Below are 25,261 nucleotides of genomic sequence, written 5' to 3'. Positions count from 1 at the left end.
GGCAGAAACAACCCCTCGAAGCCGACTAGAATCCCAGTGTGGATTGTGTGGCAGTGATGACACAAGGGCGTCACGAGAAACCCCCGTGTCGGCTCTCAAGCACATTTTGTACCAGTCGTAACTGCCGGGAGCCCTTCCAGGGATGCCCCAGGGACAGCCTATTGCCACAGTCCAGTTGTGAGGTATTTAGGCATGGCTGACCACCTGAAAATTCACTGTGAACTTGGCCACAGTTTGTTCAAGCACGAGACGGAGCTGTGACAACAAAGGAGCAGGACAGCCTCATGGCTCCTTCCCGATGGCGAGACGCACCGCACAAAACCAGAGGTGGATATTTTGAGTCCTCTTGGAGAAGGTTTCTTTTGAAAAGGGTCCCTCAGCCCCCCACCTCCCGGTCATCCTCCGATTTGCTTTTCTCTTTTGTCTGAGGAAAGAGCAGCGAACGGGGCCTTTGATGAATTGATGAATCAGAATAGAGCTGGAAGGGACCTTGGAGGTCTTCTAGTCCAGCCCCTTGCTCAAAGAGGAGACCCTGTACCATTTCAGACAAGTGGCCATCCAGTCTCTTCTTAAAAACCACCAGTGATGGAGCACCCACAACGTCTGGTGGCAAGCTGTTCCACTGGTTAATTGTCCTCGCTGTCAGGATGCTGAGAACAAAAGCCTCTGGACCCCCCCCCCAGAGGGCAGGCAGAGTGCCCCCTGCCCTCCCAATGGGTAGCTGGCAGGACAACCCCGCGGCCAGACCCCAAACAAAGAAGCAGGTCCAGCCACCCCACATGTTCCATTCCAGAGCCCGTTTGGGCCTCTGGCTGGGCCCCTCCCCCCAAGGGCCCCATAGCTCCACTTGGTTTGGCCAGCCTCTTCCCTACCCCCAACTCGTTCTGGGGCCCAAGTGGGTGTCACGCAGGTGACAGGCAGCCTTTACCCCCCTTCTCTCCCCTGCCCACACACTCTCCCTGCCTGCAGCTGTGGGGGTGGTAACCAAGCTGGGCTGTGCTCTCGGGACTTCACCCCCATCCCCACCCCCATGGCTGGGTGGCAGCTGTGCAGGAGGCCACCGGACCAGGAGCGGGGGGAGACAGCATTGGGGGAGCCAACACAACCCTATTCCCAGAGCACACACCTGCTGCTGTTACCAACCCTTTCCCCCCTCCCCATCCGCTAGCAATGGGACCACATGTCCCATCCAACTGGCCCAGGACGTCCCTGGCAGCATCCCTGGTGCCATGCATGCAGCCGACTTGGGGCCGCCTGTTGCTGCCTGTTGTTGTTCCCTCCCAGGAAGCTCAGCTGCTTCCCATCAATCACAGCCAGACAGAGCCTGATCAAAACATGGCCTCTTGGTTTCTGCCCTGCTCTGTGGGTCCCTGGGAATAAGAGCTGCCCAAGGGTGGGCGGTCCAAGCCCACAAGGAGGAGAGGGAATCGGGGTGCTGGTGAGCTGAGAGGAAAGGGAACGCCTCCCACTGCCCCCCCACCCCCCCCCCCTGGGAAGGAAGATGGGCCCCAGCTGGAAAGGAGGGCAACCCCTTCAGGGGGCACCAGACCTCCGACAGATGGGATGCCAGGCAGAGTGGAGGAACTGGCCGAACCACTTTCCACTCTGGCCTTTTCGCTTCTTGGCCATCATTCCAGCATGCAGGACGGGTTAAGTTGCGGTATCAGACACCAGGATAAATTCCCACACTGGCAGCCGGTCTGGTGGCTCTCCTGCCTGGATGGGGATCAAGCAAAGCCTGGATGATCATCCCTCACCAGACTGAGGTGATACCTGGATCCATGGCCTGAGTGGTCAGGTGAGCCGCTGGACGCAATGGCCAAGCCAAGGCATCTCCGAGAGCGTCAGATTGGCTCTTCCCTTCCTTGGGGCATGGGTGAGGGGGTGGGGGCAGCATTGTAAGCAAGAAAAGCAATCAGCAAGTGGGGTGACCAAGGAGACAGACGGGGAACCTGCTACCTGAAGAGATGCTCCTCTTGAGTGGGCAAAAGGAACAGCTCCTGGATGTTCAACACACAAAACAGTTTGTGGCGAAAGCAACTGCCTGTGAAGGCTCCTGGATTGGGGGTGAAAGGGGAAAACGGAAGAAGCAGGACGCTCCGTCCCATAATTGGGTAGACCAATTATGATAGACCGGTCTCACCAGAAAAAACCCTTAGCCCCTAGGATGCTGTTTGCACGGGGGGTGTGTGTTTGGGGGGGGCTCTTTTCTGCCCTCCGGCTGGGCTCCAGGAGACCAAATGATGCTTCATGAAGTGGGACGAAGCAGGCAACCTACCGACCTCCCTGTCAGTTTGAAAGAAATCATTGATGCGAACAAGGGTCTCAAGTCAGCGGACCCCAATCTTTTGGGGGCCGGGGAACCGTTCCGTGACAAGAGGTTTTTCCCACAGACCAGAGGGGATGTGGTTTTGAGCGCTGCCTGCATCCCATGCGTGCTTGGATGGGGCTTCGCTTGTTTACGCCGGCTGGTTTCTGGCACACTGCGGACCGGAGTCTGTCCACAGCCCGGGGGGGTGGGGCTTGGGGACCCTGGTGTAATGCATGGAAACAAAGCCTGCGATAGGCCAGAGCAGCCCTAAACTTCCTCCTTTTTACAGGCCGGTCAGAGGAAGGCTGGAAGTGGCACATGCTGTGATCTCAGCGCGGCTTCACCAAGGCCAGCCATGATCCTTTGATTGGCCAGAAGGCAAAACACGGACTACAGGAGGCTGCAGTCCCTGGACGTTCACCCTGGTTGATGAAAGGACACTCGACTGACTCATCCACGGGGAGAGCGGTGGCAGGCAACCTTTCCCTCTGGCCACACCGGCATCTTTAGAAATCACCTGGCTAAAGGTAGATGGGAGATCACGTAAGAGCAGCCTGGGCGGACGGGGGCCCCAGTCGCTCCCAGCGGCCACCTGGCCCAAGCAGCAACTTGGAGGCTGGAACCCGGTAGACAGGTTCCAGCCAGGCCCTGCAAGGTTAAAGGGCTCCCTTTGGTTTGATTCAATGCCTCAGGAGGTCTCCCCATCTGGATACCATGTAACACAGGGGCCTACAACCTGTGATCCGGAGCCCACTACTGGGCCGCGGCCTTTTCACAACTGGGCCACCTGAGTGACCAGCTGGGGCGCAGGCAAATGCTCACACGCACAGCCCCCCTCGTGCAAGTGTCATGGGTGTTCAGGGCCTCACATGAGTATCACAGGCACTCGGGACCCCATGAACGCTCGCGGCCACTCTCGCACGGGGCTCACGCACACACCTGCCTCTCCCACAAAATCATCCCCTCTTTCCCCCCCTCCCACTCCCCTCCGGGCTGCTTGGGGAACTCTGTGCTAAGAGATACAGCTCTGCAGGCCCTCCTGGCCCCAGAAGGGCTTCAGGGAACGGCACCACCAAGCCCTAAAGAAGCCGCTGCCAGCCGGGTCCACCAGCCGGGGTTACAGCGGGGGAAGGAGAGGGTTGGAGTGGGGTGGGCAAAGAGCACCCCTCTGCTCCCCGCCCCAGGGCAAACCCTACTCCAGGCGCCAGGCCTGCGCATCCCACTTCTGTTAAGTTGCTCCTTGTGATCAGAACTGCCCCCTTCCTGCCCAGAGGAGGGCCCCACGCCATGGGCAGCAGGCATGAGCCTCCACAAACCCTTCAGGACGTCAGCCAGCCTTCAGCACTGACCAGCTGCTGGACCAGCTGGTGGCCAGACTACTGGGCAGCCACCAAGACAAGACTAATGCCCACCTCCGGGTGCCAATCCATGCTGCATTGGGGTCCTCTGCACCCTGGATTCCAGAGTGCCCATCTATTTGCCCCTTTGGCAGCTGCAGCGGAACCCGGGGCCCCACAGTGGCACAGACAAGAAGAACCAGGTGCTTGGCAAAGAGAGGGAAGGTTTTGGCAGGGCCACATGGGCTGAGGCACTGGGCAGAAGGCAGGGGTCGCCTGGAGGGCCACCCTTGGAAGGGCTCCCCGGGGTGCAGCTGGACTTCTCGCTTAAGGCTCCTGGGACAATTCCGCTCTATGGTCTCCCTTCCACCCGGCCTCCCCTCCACTCCAGCGGGAAAGTGCCCGACTGGCACCTGGTGACCCCCAGGGAAACGGTGGGGTGGGAAACCTCGACCATCCTCCCCACCATCCGGGAAGGAGTCAGACGGCGGGGGGAGGGGGGCAGAACCTTCCCGGGACGCCGCCCCCCAGGCTAGGCACCTGCTCCCCAAGCCCATGCTGGGGGGCAGAGGGGCGGTGACCCTCCCCCCCGCCCCCCCTCCGGCCGGGTCGCCCGCCCCTCCCCAGGCCGCTTCCCGCCGCCCGAGTCCCTTAACTTTCGCTACTCACCACCCCATGGACTAGAAACTCGAAAAGTTTGCTTTTGGTGGCCTTCCGCGCGCCCCCGGTGACTTCCTCGGCGGCCATGGGGGTCGCTCCGCTCCGCCTCTCCCCGCCCGGCCGTCCCCGGGCCGCCTTCCTTTCTTCCCCGTTTCCTCCTCAGCTGTTTCTCCCCCTCTCGCTCCAGCCGAGCCCTAGCTGGGCGCTCCGCTCGCACTTCTAACAGCGCCGCCGGCCGAGCGGGGAAAAGGGGCCCCGGCAGGGCGGGCACGACGGCCCACGGCGGCGGCCCAGTGCCTTCCTCCGCGGACTAAGGCGGGTCCGGCGGGCGGAGGGAGGGTGGGCGGCCGTCCGGCGGGCGGGCGAGGCCCGAGGAAGACGAGGAGACGGCGACCGCGCGCCTGGCCGCCGCCTCGCCGGCCACTCCGTCTGCCCGTCCTTCCCCGGACACGCAAGGACTGCCCGCCCGCAGTCGCGCCCCTCCCTCCGCCGCTTCCGGGCCTCATCCTTCAGCACACTGGCTGGCCGCCCGGACTCCCGGCGAGGCCGGGCAGCTTCCACTCTGCGTCCTGGGACGATGATCCCCGGAAGGCGAGGCGCTGAAGAGCCCGCTGTCCCGCGGGAGGAGGAAACAGCGGCTCCCGCGCCCCCCCGCCCGCCCTAGCCCAGGCAGTGGCCCTGCGGGAGCCAGGAGGAAGAAGAGGAGGGAGAGGAAGAGGAGGAGGAGGCGCCCTCTGCGTCCGCTCCCGGACCTGCCCTGCCGCCGGTGGCCGGAGCGCGGCAACGTACGCCGGCATCTCGCAGCGCGCATCGCCCTGGCAACAGAAGCAGCGTTGCCAGGTAACGGGCAGGCGGGGTACCCAAGGCCAGCGAACTCTCGGCGCCATCAGCTCCCGGGACAGCGGGCGGGGAGCTACCTCTTGCCGGACGGCGTGGGGGATGGGGATGGGCGGCCTCTCCCGCCGGGGCGGACGGACCCCAGGAGGGCCGAGGCCAGGGAGGGAATCCCCCTCGCGCCCCCCCGTCCGGCTCAAGCTCAGTTGGGGAGGGACCAAGCGGAGGGAGGGAGCGGGGGGGCTGACCCCCACCCACTGGGCTTCTTCCGACATCGCCCCTCTGATTGGCCCGCCCCGTTACCGGGCTCCCGCGGTGGAGAGGGAGCGAAGCAAGCGCATGCGCAGCGCCGACGCTTTCTCCCCCCCCCCCTTTCCCCCCACTGTTCTGAAGGTCAGCAGAGAGGACTAAGGGAAAAGGGGGCGGGCGGTAACTCTTTCGTAGCCGGCGCTGGTTTTAATTTGCCCCTTCCTCTTCGCCCAGGCGCGGCCATTGGCATCCCATCCTCCGGGCAACCAGGGCTGCCTGTCGCGACTTTGCCCTGCGGGGCGATGCCAGCCCCGCGGGCTCTGCCCAAGCCCGCCCCCTCACTCCCTCTGACTCTCCGGGGGGCAACTGCCCGGTTCCCGATCGCCGCATCTCTGGGCGGGGAGGGCGGCCCACTCCCACTGATGGAAGCGTGGCGTCGGTTCCACCACCCCCCAGCGCTCTCCTCCGCTGCCCGCTGCAGCCACTGTGGGTGCCCACCCTCGGGGCCGTCCTGGTCGAGACTCGTGGGACGTATCGCCACCGCACTCTTCCCGTCTCCGTAAGAACCGGCGCCACCCGGCGCCAGTCCCCGCTTATTGGGGGGCCGGCCGGTTGGTCTGGATGCGCCGAGAAGGCGGCATCTCTCCTCAACCCCCCAAATGGCGGGCCACCTTTGGCTCCCTCCGCCGTCCACGGACGCCTCCGGTTCTGCGTTGCCGCTTAGAAGACGGAAGCCAGGAAAGGTGGCCCCTCGCGCCCCGCCACCCATCTGAGCAGAGCCGAAAGGAAGGGAAGAGATGCTCCTGGCATAGACCCATAGAACTCACCCACACCCACCGCCGGCCCGCAGGAGCAGAAAACGGAGGGCTTCCAAGTCTTCGCCAGATGTGACGAAGACGTCCGTCCGTTCGGGCAAGGCTCTCTGTCAAAGAGGTTCCGGTTCCACCAAGTGTCCTGGGTCAAGAAAATCACACACACACACACACACACCCGCCTAGTTAAGAGTCTTCAGTGGAGAAGGAGGAAGCCTGTGTTCTCTAGTGGGGGCTCCCCCCTCCCGTAGCCCTCCCCTCCGAAAGCGTAACCCACTCAATCCAACGGAGAAGTAGGGATTTTGCTCCCAGCCCTGGTGGCCTTTCCAGTGGGGCAGCCCCAAAATATCTAGGGTCCAGGGGCCACAGGACGGGTGGATTCCCACTTAGGGTTGCTCTGGGGCCCAGCCATGCCAAGGCTGTTGGAGGGGGGGGTGGCATCGGTGACAAATTGTCCCAAAGGTGCTTTTTCAAGAGGCAACTGGACTTTCTGGTTTTTCTTTGAAGACGTTTTGCTTCTCATCCAAGAAGCATCTTCAGCTCTTCCATTCCTACTCCCTCCCCATCAAGTCAGAGCTTGGATGAGTCTTCAAAGAAAAACCAGAAAGTCTAGTTGCCTCTTGAAAAAGCACCTTTGGGACAACCATGACCTGGAGGACTGAGAATCTCATGTCATAGACATTGGTGACCAAGTGGGCCACAGCTCCTGCTTTCTGCATATATGGCAGTCTTTGCTTGGGGGTGGGGCAGCCCCTACCCTCTCTCTGGGCTTAACCCAGGAGGCTCCAACCTGCAGTTAAACAGCAAAGGGGAGCAGAGAAAGGGGTGGGTGGGATTTCCTCCTGCCAGGGAGGTGCCCGTTGGAGCATCTGGCCACCCCCACCCACCAACCCCAGCCGAAGACAAGGGGCCTCTTTCAAACGGCTGAGCCAGTGGCAGGCTGGCAGGCCTGGCCAAGCAAGAACTCCTGCCATCTGCCAAGGACAACCCTGTCAGAGAAGCTTTCATGCCAGCCAATTTGACAAGACCAACCCAATTCGGGAATGGATGTTACTACAGTTCTGGCCCAAGGCTTAAGCCCCATGAGCCTCGGTTTCTCAGGGCCCCTAGAGAACCCTGGAACCGAAGGGCAAGGTCAGAAATTCAACAGGTGACAGGACAAACCTGTTGAATGGGACCGATGGATGCCCACTCCTCCCCCCCCCCCCCGGGGTCCTCAGTGGCCGGAGCAGAGCCCCAAAGCCAGAAAGACCCACCTAGGCATCCTGGTCTATGCAGAAGACCAAGGAGATGTCCTGCAAGGGAGCCCCAAATCCTGCTTTCCATGCTGAGTCACAAAAGACAGGCACCTGAAAGGGGGTGTGTGGGGGGGGGGGCAGGGAATGACGAACAGCCAAGAGTTTGCCATGCTTCCTGTGGATCTGGGTGCTATAATACAGCAACCTCTGGAGAGGCAAAGGTCATCAAGCCCATCCCTCCTAAGGAAAGCTTAGGTGAGATTGCTGTCTTGTCTAGGGCCGGCCAGTTGCCCCGGGACAGCAACAGAAGGCCTCCAGCTGTGGGGCAGAAAGTCCTCCACACTGCAAAAGCAGAGCTTAGGAGGGCCTCCCATTCTGAAGGCCAAGAGAAGCAGGGATCCTATGCCCAGACCCTTAACCTTGGAAGGGGGCAGCCTGGCACCAAGGAGCAAGACCCTTCAAAGGCGGAGGAATGCCTTGGGGCTCAGTTGGGGCTTGACCCCACCGCTTCCGAGGAGCCGTCCAGAGGGAACACCTATTGCTGCTAAGGTCAGCTTGAGAGCTCCTTGGGACACACACACACACACCTGGACAAGGCTGGCTAAATTACTTGTCCAGGGGGTCAGCCAACTGGTGGAAGGGCAGGGGGAGGTCAGGGACTTTGGCCTGTGGGCCCCAGCTGTGAAGACCAAATGCCACCCTTGGCAGGTCAGAAACCCCCCCCAGCACCCTCAGGAACTGGGTTAAACTCTCAGCATGTGCCTACACACACACACACACACACACCGATTGATACCCCAAGCAGGCAGGACCGGCCCTGGCAGAGGCCAGAGGTTTGCGAGCCCAGCACAGGGGGAAGAGCTGACCCAGTCCCGCCTCCATCTCTAGTGGGGAGGGGGGCTTGGCCTGGAGCAGCAATTGGGGTTAGGGTCTCAGGACCCCCACATTCTTTAAAAAAAAAAAGACAGAGGGTCTTTGGTTGGTGGGGGGGGTCACCTCTATTCATGTGTATTACACATTAAAAAGTGAACGTGGTTAAAATATTGAATTGACTTTGTTTGTGGACACATTGAAAGGTTCTTAGGACCCACCCACCCCCGGGAGACCACCACACTTGGAGAACTGTGGGCTTAGGGGACCCTGGATCAGGGACCCCTCTGCCCCACCCCACCCCAGGCCTGCTTTGTGGTGGGAGGGGGAGACGCCGGTCTCCCATCATGGGGTCTATCCTCACATTTCGGGGGAGGGGAGGAGCGGGGCATGTCGGCCCAGGATTAGGAACTCTGCCTCGCTTGTCCTGGAACAGAAAAGGGGCCTTTGGAGGTGTCACAAGAATGAACCAGCGCAGAATCCGATGGGTTGGGGAGAAATAGATTTCCTTGAACCCTGGAAGCTCCCCTCCCCACGCACGCACGCGCGCACACACACACACACACACACACACACACACACACACACTGCTTTCCTGAGCTATACCCTGAAAGTGGGAGCGAGCAGAATGGGGCCAGATGCAGACCCCCCCCCACCCCAGCCCACCCAGGTGATGGGCTTAAGGAAGGGAAGGCCCCCTCCTGACAAGCCTCCCTTTCTCTCTGCTGGAGAGAAGCAAAGGCTGCCCAGAGCGAAGGCCGGCTGGGTTGACCCCAAACTGCCTCCTAGCAGGAAATTTCGCCAGCTCCTACAACAGGGCCTTTACCCCCAGCCCACCCACCCACCCTCCAAAAGGCCGGGTGGGGGGAGGAAAACGTTAAGAGGGGAGAACCAGCCCTCCACCGAGTCCCAGAGAGCCCAGGGGGCTCTGTTCCAAGGATGGACAGGCTTCTGCCCCTCACTCCCCCAGCCAGATTGGACCTCCCTCCCTTTTCTAAGGGAGATTTCAGAGGAAAGGGAGAAAGTAAGGCAAATGCTGTCCCTGAACAAGCCGCCCCCCTCTATTGCTTCAGCCGTCTAATAGACAACAAGTAGAGCATGAGACGCGCCCCCCCCCCCCCATGCAGGGGATCCAGGTTCCCCAACCTTTTATTTTGGCCCCACAGCAAAAGCCCCCAGACCCTCTCAGCACCGGTCATTAAAACAAATCAAAAAGAGGATACCCCAAGCAGGCAGGACCGGCCCTGGCAGAGGCCCGAGGTAACGGGTAACGGGATGTGGGTAACGGGATGTGAAATAGTTAAAAAAGTTAAATACTTAGGAGTTTATATTGCATCTTCTAATGGTAAATTGTATAAGCATAATTATGAATTGATATGGCATAAAATACAAGTTGAAATGGACAAATGGAAAAAATTACAACTGTCCTTGTTGGGTAGAATAGCAGTTATAAAAATGAATGTTTTACCTAGGTTTTTATTCCTCTTTCAAATGATACCAATACTAAAAAAAGGATGCCAACCTGGAAGAATGGCAGAAAGGTATTAATAAGTTCGTATGGCAAGGTAAGAAACCAAGGATAAAACTGAAAATAATGCAGGACATACGAGAAAGAGGAGGATTGAAAATGCCAAATTTAAAATTGTACTATGAAGCAGCTGTTTTATCAGCAATTAGTGATTGGATTAATCTAACAAATGGAAGGATATTTAATATTGAAGGGCATGATCTGGTCTATGGTTGGCATGCTTATTTAGTGTATGAAAAAAGGGTGGATAGAGCATTTAAGAGTCATATATTGAGAAATGCTTTATTGCGTGTCTGGAAGAAATATCAATATAAGTTAAATGAAAAGATACCTATATGGACAGCACCCAGGCACGCAATAGAGAATACGAGTATAGAAAGTAGACAGGATGTAATTACATATAAAGATTTTCTCATTATGGAGGGAGGTATATTAAAATTAAAACCTGTGAATGTATTGAAAGAGGAGAAAATAATTCAAACTTGGTTTCAATATGAACAATTACAAGCCAGATGGAGAAAAGACCATATTAATATTAATTAATATTCTTAAAAAGAGGTTGAAATTTACACCACAGCTGTTTCTGCTGGGTATAGTTACGGATTGTACAGTTATAGAGACTAAATTGATTTTGAACTTAATAACTGCAGCAAGACTGTTGGTGGCACAATATTGGAAGAAGCAAGATTTACCTACAATCCAAGAGTGGACAATGAAAGTTACAAACCTAGCGGAACTTGAAGGATCATTCAAATGAAAGATATTTAAGAGACTGGAGAAGATGGATAGATTATATTCAAAATAAATATCGGAATAAGAAATTGCAGATAGGTTATGAATGATTATATAGATATTTGGTGTGTCTTTAAGTAATTAAGCTAGGTGGGTAATTAAGGAATTGAAGGAACAAGAGATGTGGAATGTTATAATTATTTAGACTAGGATTATGATTGTTGAAGGTTATACCCTGTAATTTGTTCTGGGAAGAGGAGGGGGGGGAGGGGGGAGGTTGGGGTAGGGGTAGGGAAGGGGGGGGAAATATGTAAACTTTTTGTAAAACTTTTCAATAAAGATTAAAAAAAAAAAACCCGGGCCCACCGCAAAAGGACTGGTCATTCGCTACTGATGGCACCACACAAAGGGCCAGCAGGAGGCATGGCCAAGGGCTCCCTCCTCACCCTTGGTAACCCCCTGGGTCCCTTCTTGGCCTCCAGCTCTGGGGGAGGGGAGGGAGCCCGGAGCTCCGGCTTTCCTCCCAAGTGCCATGGATCCCTCTCTTCCCCCATCCAGCCTCCTCTTCGGAGGCATTGTCCCTCGGGTGCTCACGCCTGTCCCAGCTGCTGGGAAGACCCGGGAATGCCACCGCACCTCTTCCTGTGCCTAGGGGGGGGGGGCTTTTGAATAGGGGGCAGCAAAGGCCATACAAACTCTCGAGGGGAGGAAGGGATCGGGCAGCTGCTGCACCGGCCGTCCCTCAAAGGTGCCATCCTGTTCAGGTGGGGAAGATGGGAGTCGAGAAGGGGGAGGAAATGCTAGATGAGTAAACCTTAGGGGGGGGGGGGAGAAGGCAGGGGCCATTTCCCTCCCCCCCAACACACACACAGCTCTGCTTTAAAGAGGCCATTTGCAGAGGACAAGCCAGCAGAAGCCCCCTCCCCACGGCGTTTAACCCCTTCGGGACCTGAGGCATAACGTGGCCAGACATCCGTCCATCTGGGCCTTCCTGTCTCAGAAAGGCCCCTGACCAGTGTGGACACAGCACTTGATATACCACGTGCGCTACCACATGCTGTGCTACCACCTTAAATTGCATCGTTTTACCCCGTCAATTGTGTTGGGAGGACCAAGGATTTTAAAAGTGGCTGACCAGTTTATAGACTCAAGAGTATCTGTGGGGACTGGTTCGCCCTCCCTCCCCCTCCGCCCCACAGACGGCTGCCAAGGACACCAAAGCTGAGAGCTGGACCCGATCACCAACCCAGAGGGCTTCGGTCCATTCTAGCAAAGTCTCAGGCAATGCCCTTTGGAGACCCCACCCCCACCCAGCCCCTCTGCCTGCTGGAGTCCTTCTTTCTTCCAAACCCAGGCAACATTGGGGGCTGGCAGAGATAGAGGAGCCCCACTGAAATCTCTGAAAACCCGATGAGGGTGTGTGTGTCTTGGGAGATGGTGCTCCTCCTGTGGAAGAGGCCAGCTGACTCCGGGCAGTTCTGATGAGCGGCAGAGAGCCCACCGGTGTGGGTAACGCGGGCCTTACAGAAGGAGGACCTTTTTCACATCAGCAGAAAATGATAATGAGATGTGAAGATGGAAGCCTCCCGTGTCTGGACTGATGACCCAGGGGGATTAATGACTGCTCGATGCCACCTTCAAGGTCGCCCCCCACCCCAGGCCAGCCAGTGGGCTAAGGCTGTCCTCCGGTCCTGTTGCTGCTGCCGTCGAGGAGGCCAGGACCACGCCCCCCCCACCCCCGCGTGGAAGAGCCCGTGACCACCTGGCCCAGCCGCAGCCCTTTTCGGGGGGGGGGGGGGGCAGGTCAGCTGCAGATTCTGACCAAGAGCATCCTTGCCCCGCTCCCACCCGTGAGCAGCGGGCAGAAAAGGGCCAGGCAGCCCCGTGAACCGTCCCCACACAGTGCACCCACCCAGTCTCAGGTCTCGCGGGGGGGGGGGGCCGCTTCGGGGCTAAACTAAGAGGAAAGGTGCGTGGCCTTTTGTTTCGGCGGGAGGGAAGCGCGATTCTGGCTGTGGCCCGAGCTAGGCGGGGTCCAAACGGCTAAGGCGGAGCTCTCCTCCTGGGAGGGTCCCCGGCTTTGAACCTCCCCGTCCCCTCTGGGTTCCGTAGCGCTGGCCAGGAGGGCTTCCCGGGCGCCCCAGGGCAGCGCCAGGCGGCTCTCTGGGAGCGGCGGCGCTTTCACCCCGAGGGTGCCGCTCGCTGCCCGGGGCTGCCCCATCCCTCGGTGCCGGCTTCTCCGGGCCCTTCGGCTGACACCAGCTCCCGGGGGGCGAGGCACCCGCCCTCCCCCGGCCGACTCCGGGGGTTTCCCAGGAAGGAGCATCCCTTCACTTACCCTGCCGCGGCTGTTGCTGCTGCTGTTGTGGCTGCGGCGGGGCTGCTGCAGCCCCCTCCCGGCCTCAGCCCAGCGCTCCTCCGGCTCTTGAGTGCCTCTCAGGCAGGGCACGGAAGTGCCAGCCGCCCGCCCGATTCCGCCAACCGGTCCTCGGGCGCTGGGAAGGTGGGCTCCGCCGCCAGGTTGCCAACGCGCCTCCCCGGAAGCTGGAGCCCTTCAGCCAGCGGCGGGTTCCCCCGGCCGTTCAGGCAGACAAAGAGCTCCGCAGTTCCGCCAGGCTGCCAAGCGCCACCGCTCCTTGCCCGCCTTCCCCAATGCTGCTGCTGCTGCTGTTGCTGCGCCGCCGCCGCCGGAGTTTCCATGGGAACCGTATAATGCCATCCCTGTTGCTAGGGAGATGCAGCCTCGCACGGCCCGCCGGAGCCTTCTGAATTTGGAGGATCCCGCAAAAACCCAGGAGGAGGAGGGGGGCAGTGAGGGAGAGGCATTGCAAGCTCTAGCTGCCCGCACACACACAAACACACAGCGACAGACAAACGCCTGCCCGTCATTCTCACTGCGCCCCTGTGGCAAAGGATGCGCTGGAAAGACGGCCGCTCTTGGCATCCGCCTCCCCCAGGGCCAGCCGGGATGAAGGAAGCAAATGGGACCTTGCGTGGAGTGGGGGGGCGGGGACGAGCGTGTAAGGGCACTGAGGGTGTGGAAACCAGGCACACACTTGGCTGGGGAATGCACGGAGGGCAACCCAAACAACCCCACTGAAATAAGCAGAGAGCCCACTTTGAGGCTGGTGCCCAGGGCCCTCCTGACAAGCCAGCGCTGAACGAGAAAGAGGAGAAGAGAGGGGGGAAGGGGAAGTAAGAGACCCCTTCCCTATCTTGAGGCTGAATGCCAACAGAAAAGATCTGGGCTTGGCCTCCCCTAGCAGCGGGCACCTATAAGAAGGGCCCAGCCCCTACCCAGCCAGAGAATCCATTCTGGTGCCTTGCCCTCCTATGCTTCGATTTTTGAAACCACATGATGCCAGGTTTTCTTGATGCCACAAAGGATGCCAGGTTTAAGAATGTTATCCTGTCTCACCACCCACCATCCCAACCCGGTCGTCTTCTCCAAGGCTGAAGGAATTCAGCCCCTCCAGCCATTCTTGGGCAATCTCAGCTGCGCCCCTCCCCCCCAGTCCTTTTCAAACTCAGGAGAAGGGGGGGTTGGGGGGGCACCAGGTGGACTCTGACCAAACCAGGATATAAAGGGAAAACTCAGTAACTCTGATCTGAAATGTATAACTCTGTGGATGAAGCTAGAATTACTTTCTAAAAATTACTTTCGCAGACGCGCAAGGTTGCTAGCTCAGTTTGGCAATCTGTCCCAAAACCCATTTCACAAGCGTTATGATTCTCGAGCCAAGTGGGGAACTCTGGCCCTTGTATCTCAGTGGCTAAGACACTGATCAGAAAGGTCGGCGGTTCGAATCCCTAGTACAGGTCTCCTGCGTGAGCAGGGGGTTGGACTAGATGTCCTCCAAGGTCCCTTCCAACTCTGTTACTGTCAATCTGCATTTGCAACTGCTCCATTTTGTTTCCTTTCATCCAGCCCGATTTCGCTAACCTAACAAAATAATTTCTTTGTCTCCTAGGTATTGGCCGTCCCGCCTCATTCTGCCTGACCAGGCAGTCAGGCAAACATTCTCAGTTCTCACCCCCCCCCAAAAAAACCCCAGAAATTGAAATACTGATCTGGGGGACTCACCTCGTGATCTCCTCTCCACTCTGATTCAGAACCATTGAGGAAAATCTCTTTGGTCCATCTTTTTTTTTTTTAGCCAAGCCCCCGAGAGCCACTTTGGAGTAGAGATTAAGCCAGCAGGCCAAAATCTAGGAGGTTGTGAGTTCTAGTACGGCCTTAAGACAGTCAATCCTCTCAGCCCTAGGAAGGAGGCAAGGGCACCAGGCCAGGAAGCATCTAGGTGCTCGCCAGCAGGCAGAAGCCGGTCCAAAGGGGTAGATCTGAAAGCCTTCTGGACTCTACTACTCTCCCCCCTCCCCCTCCCACCCTGTGGGCTGTGGCCCACTACCGGGCTGTGGCCACCAGGCCACGCGAGCATCGTCATGGACTCTTGCGGCCTCAGGCGAGTGGGACCACGAGCGCCCGCAACATTCGTGTGTGTGGGGCCGTGAGTGCCAGTGACCACAGCCACAGGGGGCACCATCGCTGCCCCCTTAAATTTGTCTCCGGTTTCCTTTTCTGGGTCGGTACTCTTGGCAAGTTCATTGTGCTGCCACTGAAGTAAGGAAGGTGGGGGCAGGAGAAAGGATGACACTGCTTTGAGCCTCAAACTTCACAGCCAGGATGCCACCTCCCTCCTGCTCCTCACCACCCACAAACCACTGCCCCATGTCTCCTTGGCAAAGCAAGGAGGGCCAGGGCCCCCAGAAGAGGCTTCTTGCACTAGAGACCTCAATGGGGGCCCCAAGGGTCAGGCAGAGGACAGCAGGCCTTGCCCGGCCATCCATTCTCCAAGAACCGGGGGCTTTTCTGCCAGATGAGCAGACACCCGCTCTTCCCCGATGCCCGGTTGGGTCTCACCCTCGGCTAGGTTTTGCCCACCAGGGCTAGGCAGAACAAGCCCTGGAAATATTCCAGGTGGGCACTAGTGAAACCCATGTCCCCAAAGGCAAATGAAGGCCCTTTGAGAGAGGCGGTGCAGAAGACCAGTCCCAAAGACTATGGAGATGATGGAGGCCACTGGGGAGAGGGCGCCCAGTCTGGGGAGAAGCCCAGAGGGAAGGGGAGGTCATCTTAGCACGTCTGGCCTTGCCCTCTGACCTGGTCCAGGCACACCCCTCATTTATTCTTTTATTAAAAAATTAGATATTGCCGCCTCTATTCGCACACGGCAACTCAAGGCGGCTTACAGGGCTATAAAAGCATCGTATGTAAAAAAAAAGAAAATGAATAAAATAATCAAAGAATAAATTAATAAAATACAATAGCTCCCCGCCCCTCACTGCCGCGACAACACATCAAACAAGCTGCCGAATGGGCTCCATCCCGCTCTGGGTTCACCATGCCCTCCCACGGCTGTGGGTGGCAGTTTCCGTCGGGGTGGGAGAAGCAAGTCCCACAGCTACTTTCACTGGGATGAGCAAGCCCAAAGGGGCTACTCAGGGACCCAAGGGAAGCATCCGTTCCTCCTTCGCCCCCTTCGCCCCTCTCCCCATCATGCTGACAGCTTGGAGGACGTGGCCCAGGAAGAGAGAAAGGAACCCCGAAGGGACCAAGGAGACGGACCCAGATGGGTGACAGCTCTGACCACAAGGAATCCTGGCACGACGGTTATTCCCAGCTGAGGGGCTTGAGGCTGAAGCCCCCATCCTCAAAAGGGAAGACCTGGCATTCCACGGTGCGCCATCTATGCTGGGCAAGCTCCCTTCACAGATGGCACCATTTGGGTGGGGGGGGTGACACGGCAATTCCCGGGGCCCAATGTGCTTTTGCTCCAAACAGGACAGAAATTAACACAGAAAGGCGTGGAGAAGACCTGGCTTGGCAGGAGCACGTGAGGAGCACAGAGGAGTGCCACTGCTGGCCACAAGGTGAACAGCACGACAACTGCTAAAGACAGTCAAAATTAGATTGGGGGACCTGAACTGGAGCCCTGAGACCAACCCTGGGAAGCGCACCCTCCTCCCCATTGGCCCCTGGTCAGGCTCCCATCGGGAGAACCAGGATCCCACGAATTTAAAAAGGACAGTAACAAAGCAAGGTTAAAAGGCAGCTAGCAAGATGGTGGGATTAGGAACCAGAGACAAGGAGGAGCAACCAAAGAATCGGAGGCGATTTAAGCTCCCAAAATATAGGACCATCTTCCTTCAGTCAGAATTGGAATCAAGCTGGAAGGGAATTTAGAGGCCTTCTAGTCCAGCCCCGTTCAAGGACACCCTATACAATTTTAGGCAAATGGCTGTCCAGTCTCTTAAACCTCCAGTGATGGAGCACCCACAACTTCTAGTGGCAAGCCGTTCCACTGGTTCATTGTCTTCACCGTCAGGAAGTTTCTCCTTCATTCCAGGTTGCTTCTCTCTGGTTAGTTTCCATCCATTGTTTCTTATCTTGTCTTCTGGTGCTTTGGAAAAGAAGTGGACCCCCTCCTCTTTGTGGCAGCTCCTCAAATACTGGAAGACTGCTCTCATATCCCCCCCCCAGTTCTCCTTCTCCTTTTTCACGCAAAGAGAAGAAAGCCAAGGGAGTTCAACCTGACCCAACACGGATGGGGCCAAACCAGTTTCAGATGACACATTAGGACCAGATAGCAAGAGTGGGAATGCAGGGGAACTTGCTCCCTTTCCCCAAAGATCTTCACAGAGACACCACCACCCCTTCCCCCCCAACTGCCTGACAGGCTTTGATGAACCCTGCCCCCAAAGAGACTAAATGACCTCTGAGGTGCCTCCTCTTGCTGTGGCTGCAGGGGAAGGGATACACCTGTGAACCTGCATCTGGACATTGGGAGGGGAGCATGTAGGCACCGATACAACGAAGGAGCCACGCCATTAACCTGGGAATGGGTCTAGCAATCCAGGCAGGTGACCGAGGGAAGCCCCACCACCACCACGTTCAGCAGAGACACTGTCAAGGGAGAGGAGACCCCGGTGATCAAAGCCACAGGGCAGAGTGGGCGCCGGAGTCCCCCAGCAGTCCGGGAGGCGAATTAAGGGGCTCCAATAGGGCTGACCGTGACCCATGGGAGTCGGAGGGGGGGGACACATTGGGGGACCCGGCCGTCTTCTGCACCCACCCTCCCCCCCGAAAAACTTTACACCCACTTTCCTCACGTTTTGGGGACAAACGCTTGGCGGGTTTTGGCCAGCCGGAGGGGGGGCTCAGGAAAACACACCCTACGCTGCCCCCCTCCCCAGTGCAAAGGAGCTGAAAGGGGCACGGAGGGAGGGCGGGGATGGGGGCTGCAAAAGAACCCCGAGGTGGCTAAGACGCTGCGCTTGTCTATCAGAATGAGAGGTTCGAATCTCCTGCGTGAGCAGGGGGGTGTTGGAGTAGATGACCTGTCCTAAAAGGTCCCTTCCAACTCGGTTACTGTTACTTCGAAGTCCGGAGCAAAGGGAAGGAAGGAGCCGGGGATGCTGGGGGGGGGGGGGGGCGAGTGGGGGTGTCCAGCCCCCCCCACCCGCCCCAACTACCCGAGCAGCTTCCTGGACGGGCGGGCGGGGGGGGTGTCTCTCGGCGAGGTGGCGCCCTCGGGGCAGGGCTAGAGGCGCCGTGCAGCCCTAGCGTGCAGCCCTCATGCCCCACCCGGACTCTATTTCCCGGCCTGCTCCGGGGCCTCCTCTCGTTCTCTCCCTTGTTCTCGCGAGAGCGGTCCCCTTCCCCCCCCCCCCGGCGTCGGGTGACGTGTCGCGCGGGGATTGGGCGGCGGGGCGGCATGGGCGGGGCTGGCGCACGCGGCCGCAGCTGTTCCGCGGAGGGAGGGCAGGCCGGAAGCTGGATCGGAGGAAGGAGAAGCCGCCGCCGCCGCCGCGATGCCGTCCGACCTGGCCAAGAAGAAGGCGGCCAAGAAGAAGGAGGCGGCCCGCAGGAAGGAGGCCGGCAAGGGCAGGCCGAGGCCCGGCAAGGGGCCCGACGAGGAGGACGAGGGAGGCGGAGGAGGGGAGGCCAACGGACGCCCGGAAGAGCCCGGTAGGGAGGGGTGGAGGGGGAAGGAAGGAAGGATTGGGATGGGCATGGAGGGACAGGAGGGGAGATGGGAGAGGAAGAGGGATGGGGGAGGCATTGGGGGAGGGAGGGACGGAGGGGCAACGGGAGGGCTGAGCCGTGGCTTCTCTCTCCCTTTCCCCCTCCCCCCCGGACAGAGCTGGACGAGGCTTCGCGAGCGCTGGAGGCCTTTGAGCTGAAGAAGGCGGCCGCCCGGGCGGTGACGGGGGCCCTGGCCTCGCACCCCAACAGCACCGACGTCCACGTGATCAGCCTCTCGCTCACCTTCCACGGCCAGGAGCTGCTCAGCGACACCCGCTTGGAGCTCAACTCCGGCCGCCGCTACGGCCTCATCGGCCTCAACGGCACAGGTGAGTCTCCCTGGCCGGGCAACCGAGGGTGCGGTGGGGCCCGGGCTGCTGCTGCAACGGTGCCCGCGTCTCTCTCTCTCTCTCTCTCTCTCTTTCTCTGCGCCCGCAGGCAAGTCCATGCTGCTGTCGGCCATCGGGAAGCGGGAGGTGCCCATCCCGGAGCACATTGACATCTACCACCTGACGCGGGAGATGCCGCCCAGTGAGAAGACGCCGCTGCAGTGCGTGATGGAGGTGGACACCGAGCGGGCCATGCTGGAGCGGGAGGCCGAGCGCCTAGCCCACGAGGACGGTGAGGCTTGGGACTCAGTCGACAGGCTCTTTGGAGGGGCCAGAACCCCCGGACTCTGACTCACAGTGCCCTTCCTCCTCCTCCTCTCCCCACAGCCGAATGTGAGAAGCTGATGGAGCTGTATGAGCGACTGGAGGAGCTGGACGCCGACAAGGCGGAGGCGCGAGCCTCCCGCATCCTGCACGGCCTGGGCTTCACCCCCGCCATGCAGAGGAAGAGCCTGAAGGACTTCAGTGGCGGCTGGCGGATGCGGGTGGCACTTGCCAGGTGGGTTTGGTGCCAGGGCTCCACTCCGGGAACCCCTTGCCGGCCTTCCTCTCCCTCTTTCCCATTTCCCTGACAGAACTTTCTCCACAGGGCCCTCTTCATCCGGCCCTTCATGCTGCTGCTGGACGAGCCCACCAACCACCTCGACCTGGATGCCTGCGTCTGGCTGGAGGAGGAGCTGAAAACGTGAGTCAGGGAATTCCGGTGGGTGGGATTTGGCATCTTGGAGGAGGGTGGGGTCCTTCGGTCGGGAGGGGGAAGTAACCTCTGGCCTTTTTGTTGCAGGTTCAAGCGCATCCTCGTCCTGATCTCGCATTCCCAGGACTTCCTGAACGGCGTCTGCACTAACATCATCCACCTGCACAACCGCAAACTCAAGTACTACACGGTAAGCAAGGGGGGCAGGGGACAGACTCGTGCCTAGCTGGCTCTTCCTGATCCCAGGCATTGCCCTCCCGAAAGGGTGGGGAGGAGGGGCCTGTTTTCGGTCGCAGGACACCCTCTCCCATTGCCTCTTCCTCCCTGCAGGGCAACTATGATCAGTACGTCAAGACCCGCGTGGAATTGGAGGAGAACCAGATGAAACGGTTCCACTGGGAGCAAGATCAGATCGCCCACATGAAGGTAACCCGGCCGGCTTCTTCCGAGGCGCAGGACTTTTGGGGTTCCTCCGGGCTCTGTCTCGGTGGCTTCTGGCGCCTCAAAGAAACTTTTGCCTCCTTGTAGAATTACATCGCCCGCTTCGGACACGGCAGCGCCAAGTTAGCCCGCCAGGCTCAGAGCAAAGAAAAGACCCTCCAAAAGATGATGGCCTCCGGGCTGACCGAACGCGTCATCAACGATAAGGTTAGAATTTAGTGGGCGGGATGGGGCCCCGGGTGGCCCCTAACCCTAACCCCTTTTCCTGTCTCCACAGACCCTCTCCTTCTACTTCCCCTCCTGCGGAAAGATCCCGCCTCCCGTCATCATGGTACAGAACGTGAGCTTCCGCTACAGCAAAGATGGGGTGAGTAGCTGGAAGGGAGGGAGGAGGAGGAAGAGGAGGGAAGACGGGATGGCGAGCCTCTCTTGATTGCTTCCCTCCAGCACTGGATCTACAACAACCTGGAATTTGGCATTGACCTGGACACGCGGGTGGCTCTGGTGGGACCCAACGGGGCCGGGAAGTCCACGCTGCTCAAGCTCCTCACCGGAGAGGTAATTACTGCGCACACACACACCCCTGTGGTGTTTCTGGTGGGTGGCCAAGCTCTTCCTTTCCGCAGTCGCCTCAGCCGCCTCTTCCTTTCCAGCTGCTCCCGACAGACGGCATGATCCGGAAGCACTCGCACGTCAAGATAGGCCGCTACCACCAGGTGAAGTTGGGTGGGGGCACTCCCGGGAGGCCCTTCTGGGTGGTGGTGTTGGGGACTCCCGTTCCTGGTAGCCAGGCCTCATGTAGAGGCCAGGATAGGCTATTCAGAGGTTGTGGGGGAGGGAAGCCTCTTATTCTAACAAGGTCTCCCACCCCACCCCAGCACCTGCAAGAGCAGCTGGACCTGGACCTCTCTCCGCTGGAGTACATGCTGAGGTGTTACCCCGAGATCAAGGAGAAGGAGGAGATGCGCAAGATCATCGGCCGCTACGGGCTGACCGGGAAGCAGCAGGTGCGGGGGGGGGCTCCGTCCGCTTTGTCTAGGGAGGGAGGTGGGGGGGATGCCAGGCAAGGTTTTCGCTCAGCCTGGAGGGAAGGTGCCGGGCAGCCCCGGACGTCCCACGCGGCTCCATCGGTGACAGGCAGGTTCCCAGCCGCAGATCCTACCCTCTTGGGGTGGGGCAGGATCTGGGGACGGAGGCAGCAGCCATAGCAGTCTCCAAAACAAGCAATTTTGTTGGTTTATTCAATTTATATCTCCCTCTCTCTCCCACAAGGCAACTCGGGGGAGGCAGGCCCCTTCCCCACCCCCTACCCTTTGGTCCCCCCACTTAACTCGGTTCCTGTGGATCGCAAGTCACAGCCCGGGGTTCCTTCCCAGCCCCTCTCAGCAAGACTCCCCCTCCCCCCTCCCCCCCCCCAGAAGTGACAGGTTCTCGGCAAAGCTCCTCCGGCCAACCCAGGATTTTTCCTTTGGCCTCTCCTGCCTGGATCTTGGAAGGGGGAGGAAGGGCTCTAAGGGTCACCAGGCAGCCGTTCTTGGGGAGGAAGCTCAGCAGGGGAGATGGGGGGGAGCGCCTTATGTTTTTTTCCTGATGGGCAGCTGGAGAAGGATGGCTGTGAGCTCCGGCAGGCCAGCGGACCAACCCGATCGGTGGCCTTTCCCTCCTGGGGCCAGCTGGGTCTTCTCCGCGTGGGTCAGACAGGGCCTTTGTCCCCCTTGGCAGGTCAGCCCCATCCGGAACCTGTCTGACGGTCAGAAGTGCCGCGTGTGCTTCGCGTGGCTGGCGTGGCAGAACCCCCACATGCTCTTCCTGGATGAGCCCACCAACCACCTGGACATCGAGACCATCGACGCCCTGGCCGACGCCATCAACGACTTCGAAGGGGGCATGATGCTGGTCAGCCATGACTTCCGCCTCATCCAGCAGGTGCATCCCTGGGGGGGGGGGGACTGCCCGGGGAGCGGGGGTGGTTGTGTGAGACCCTCCTCCTGCGACACATCTCACACACACCCCGGTGTGCTGTCATTGGCAAAGCCAGTTCTGGGGGGGGGTTGTTGGGGGGGGGGTCTCCTGGGTGCGAATTCAGCCCTTGGGGGGGACGCAGGGAGGGGGTCCCAGAAGCCAATCCCAGCAAACTGTTTCCAGGAATAAATAATCAGCATAATTGTGGATGGTTCAGCTAATGTGCGCAAGTTTGCCAGCCGTTGCCTTGGCCCGGTTGCAATGCCCTCCTGGCCCGTAGCTACGCCACAGGTTGGGGACCCCGGCTTAGAATAGGGATAGTCCTCATGTAGTGACTGCCTTTGAGTTATGACTGTCTGAAGTAAGATCAGAAACTCTGACCGTGTTTAGCAACTCCTTCGCTTAACCAAATTGCCCTTTGTGATTGCTCAAGCGGGGCCAACCCCCCCACCGCGTAACGGTTTAAGGAGTTGGAATTCCTGGTGCATGAAGTGAAAATTTGGGGAGCTTCTGGTAAGGCCAAGGGCCCCTGGATACCTTCCCACCAATGTAGGAGGTGGCCAAGGACAATAAATGCAGGTGTCTCCTTCGCACAACAAAACGGGTTTGCCAACCATGATTGTATAGCCAGTTGTGCAAATCCAGCCTGGTTTGAACCTGGTTAAGGAAACCTTGGCTTAGCCTCGGTGTGAATACCGCTCCCATGCTGGAGGTGGCAGCTTGTCCAGCTTTGACGGACGGAGACCTGTGTGTGTGTGTGTGTGTGTGTGGGGCCCTTGAGGCGTCCTTGCCAGGCAGAGCCAGAAGGAGATGTTCCGCATCTCCTCCCCCTTTCCCCCCTCCTCTTCTGCCTCCTCTTTTCCCCCTCCTCTCCCCCTCTTTCTGTTTCCCCTCCCTCTTCCTCCTTTAACAGATTAACAGAGTTGGAAGGGACCTCATAGGTCATCTAGTCCAACACCCACCCACCCCGACTGAAGCAGGAGACCCTACACCATTTCTGACAAATGGCAGTCCAATCTTTTCTTGAAAGTCTCAAGAGATGAAGCTCCCACAACTTCCAAAGGCAACTTCTGTTCCATAGATTGATTGTTCTCACTGTCAGAAAATTCCTCCTCATTTCTTGGTTGAATCTCTCCTTGGTCAGTTTCCACCCATTATTCCTTGTCTGGCCTTCAGGTACTTTGGGAAAACAGCTTGACCCCCTCCTCTCTGTGGCAGCCCCTCAAGTATTGGAAGACAGCTATCCTGTCTCTCCTGGTCCTTCTCTTCACTAGACTAGCCAGGCCCAGTTCCTGCAACCGTTCATCCTATGTTTTAGCCTCCAGTCCCCTCATCATCCTGGTTGCTCTCCTCTGCACTTTTTCTAGAGTCTCAACATCTTTTTTAAAGTGTGGTGACCAAAACTGGATGCAGTACTACTAGGGCTTTATAGAGTGGTATTAGTACCTCCCTTGATCTTGATTGTATCCCTCTGTTAATGCAGTTTAGGATTGCATTGGCTTTTTTGGCTGCCACTACACCCTGCTGGCTCATATTTCATTGCTTGTCCACTCAGACTCCCAAGATCCCTCTCACAGTCACTGCTATTAAGCCTGGTTTCCCCCAGTTTATATGCGTAGTTTTAGTTTTTCTTACCTAAGTGTAGGACTTTTCTCTACATTGAATTTCATTTTGTTAGATAGGGCCCAGTGTTCAAGTCTGTCCCGATCCATCTATCATCTAGGGTGTTAGCTATTCCTGCCAGCTTCCTCTTTTTCCTCCCCCTCTTCCTCCTTCCCATCTTCCTCCCCCACATCCCTCACAGAGGCTTCCTCCCCTCTTTCCCCCAGGTGGCCCAGGAGATCTGGGTGTGTGAGAAGAAGACCATCACCAAGTGGCCTGGCGACATCCTTTCTTACAAGGAGCATCTCAAGTCCAAGATGCTGGTGGATGAAGAGCCTCAGCTCACCAAGAAGATGCACGACGTTTGAGCAGCCCCCCCACCCGGGAGGGAGTTAGGGACAGCCCGGTCCTCCTCCCCCCTGGGACCCTGGTGCTAGCCTCCCCGAGGGAACGTGGGCAAGGCTTCCCCCCCCCCCCCCAGGCTGTGACCGGCCTCCCCTCGGCTTCCCCCTGCCGCTGCCTGCAACCCTGGCAGGGACCGCAAGAGCCTGGCTTTCTGCTTCAGATCCACCACTCCAGAGCCTCCGTTTCTTTTTCATGATTATTTATTAGTGTAATTGCATTCCTGCCTGAGAAGCCAATAAAGAGAGGGAAGCTTCACGCTTCTGCCTGCTTCGCGTGGGGCGGGGGGCAGGCAGGGCAATGTGGGGCTTTGGCAGTCCAGATTTGGTCTGTCCTTCCACCGGGGTGGGTCCGTTTCCTCGGTGAGGGGATCTGCGGCTACCCCGGCGGGCGGTGGCATATGGTTCCCCTTGTTCTCCATGGGAGGAACGGGGGTGTGGAAGGGCTGCTGGCGGTGATGGGGGAATTGAAGCCCACCCATCTTAAAAATTGCTGAGGTTGGGCCAGTGGTGGGATTCTACCGGTTCTACCCGGTTTGGGTGAATCTAGCAGCGGCGGGAGGCTGTGTCCACCCACCTGGACGTCATCACGGATGCTCTGCGCATGCGCAGAGGTGGCGCACGCTCACGTTTCTGAACCGGTAGTGAAATAAGTGAATACCACTACTGGGGTTGGGTTGGAGCAGCCCTTTTCCCCCTTTCTCCGATGGCCTCAAAAGTCTACAGTCGGCAGCAGTGGGGTGAAGAGCTTGGGGAGGACCTCTCCTGGTGTGGTCCTTGTGGCCTCCCCTCACCCAGTAGTTCTTCCTGAAATAAAGAGGGCTCCATCCGGGAGCAAAGGGGAGCTCGCCCTCCGTATGGAGAAGGGCCGGTTTCGGAAGTGGCCGCTTCCAGGAGGATCTGCGTTTTCATGTTGGGCGCTATGGCTGCGGGGGTTTTGGGGGGGTGGTCTCCCTCCATAATCGGCCTCTGATGCAGCCCACAGGGCCGGGCGCCCCCAAACGTGCACAAGCTCATCCAGTGGTTGCAACAGCCGGTACCTTTTGAGGAGTATCTAGCAGGAACATCCTTGCTTGGTCCTCGGAAGCAGGGACAGCCTTCCCCCAGCCGCC

General features: G+C 58.7%; 2 protein-coding genes across 4 annotated transcripts in view; one reads left to right on the top strand and one right to left on the bottom strand.

Moving 5' to 3' along the window:
* Positions 1 to 4,562, bottom strand: part of SMARCD3 (SWI/SNF related BAF chromatin remodeling complex subunit D3) — a 33,319-nt gene extending 28,757 nt beyond the window's left edge. For all 3 annotated transcript variants that reach the window (XM_070944437.1, XM_070944439.1, XM_070944438.1), the window contains exon 1: positions 4,318 to 4,562. In XM_070944437.1, the coding sequence (XP_070800538.1) occupies positions 4,318 to 4,395 (78 nt within the window). In that variant the 5' untranslated portion in view covers positions 4,396 to 4,562. The remainder of the gene's footprint in view (positions 1 to 4,317) is intronic.
* Positions 4,563 to 18,391: 13,829 nt separating this feature from the next.
* On the top strand, positions 18,392 to 24,408 carry ABCF2 (ATP binding cassette subfamily F member 2). The gene is made up of 14 exons (XM_070944462.1): positions 18,392 to 18,600; positions 18,774 to 18,986; positions 19,096 to 19,278; positions 19,374 to 19,545; positions 19,636 to 19,731; positions 19,831 to 19,933; positions 20,074 to 20,169; positions 20,272 to 20,391; positions 20,462 to 20,551; positions 20,632 to 20,742; positions 20,838 to 20,900; positions 21,063 to 21,191; positions 21,907 to 22,110; positions 23,976 to 24,408. The coding sequence occupies exons 1-14, from the start codon at positions 18,444 to 18,446 to the stop codon at positions 24,114 to 24,116; spliced, it is 1,878 nt and encodes a 625-aa protein (XP_070800563.1). The 5' UTR covers positions 18,392 to 18,443; the 3' UTR covers positions 24,117 to 24,408.
* The last annotated feature ends 853 nt before the right edge of the window (positions 24,409 to 25,261 follow it).

This window comes from Pituophis catenifer, unplaced genomic scaffold, assembly GCF_029215685.1.
Source record: "Pituophis catenifer annectens isolate HBS135680 unplaced genomic scaffold, rPitCat1.0.hap2 SCAF_5, whole genome shotgun sequence".
NCBI lineage: Eukaryota > Metazoa > Chordata > Lepidosauria > Squamata > Colubridae > Pituophis > Pituophis catenifer.
This window is presented reverse-complemented; position numbering and strand designations above follow the sequence as displayed.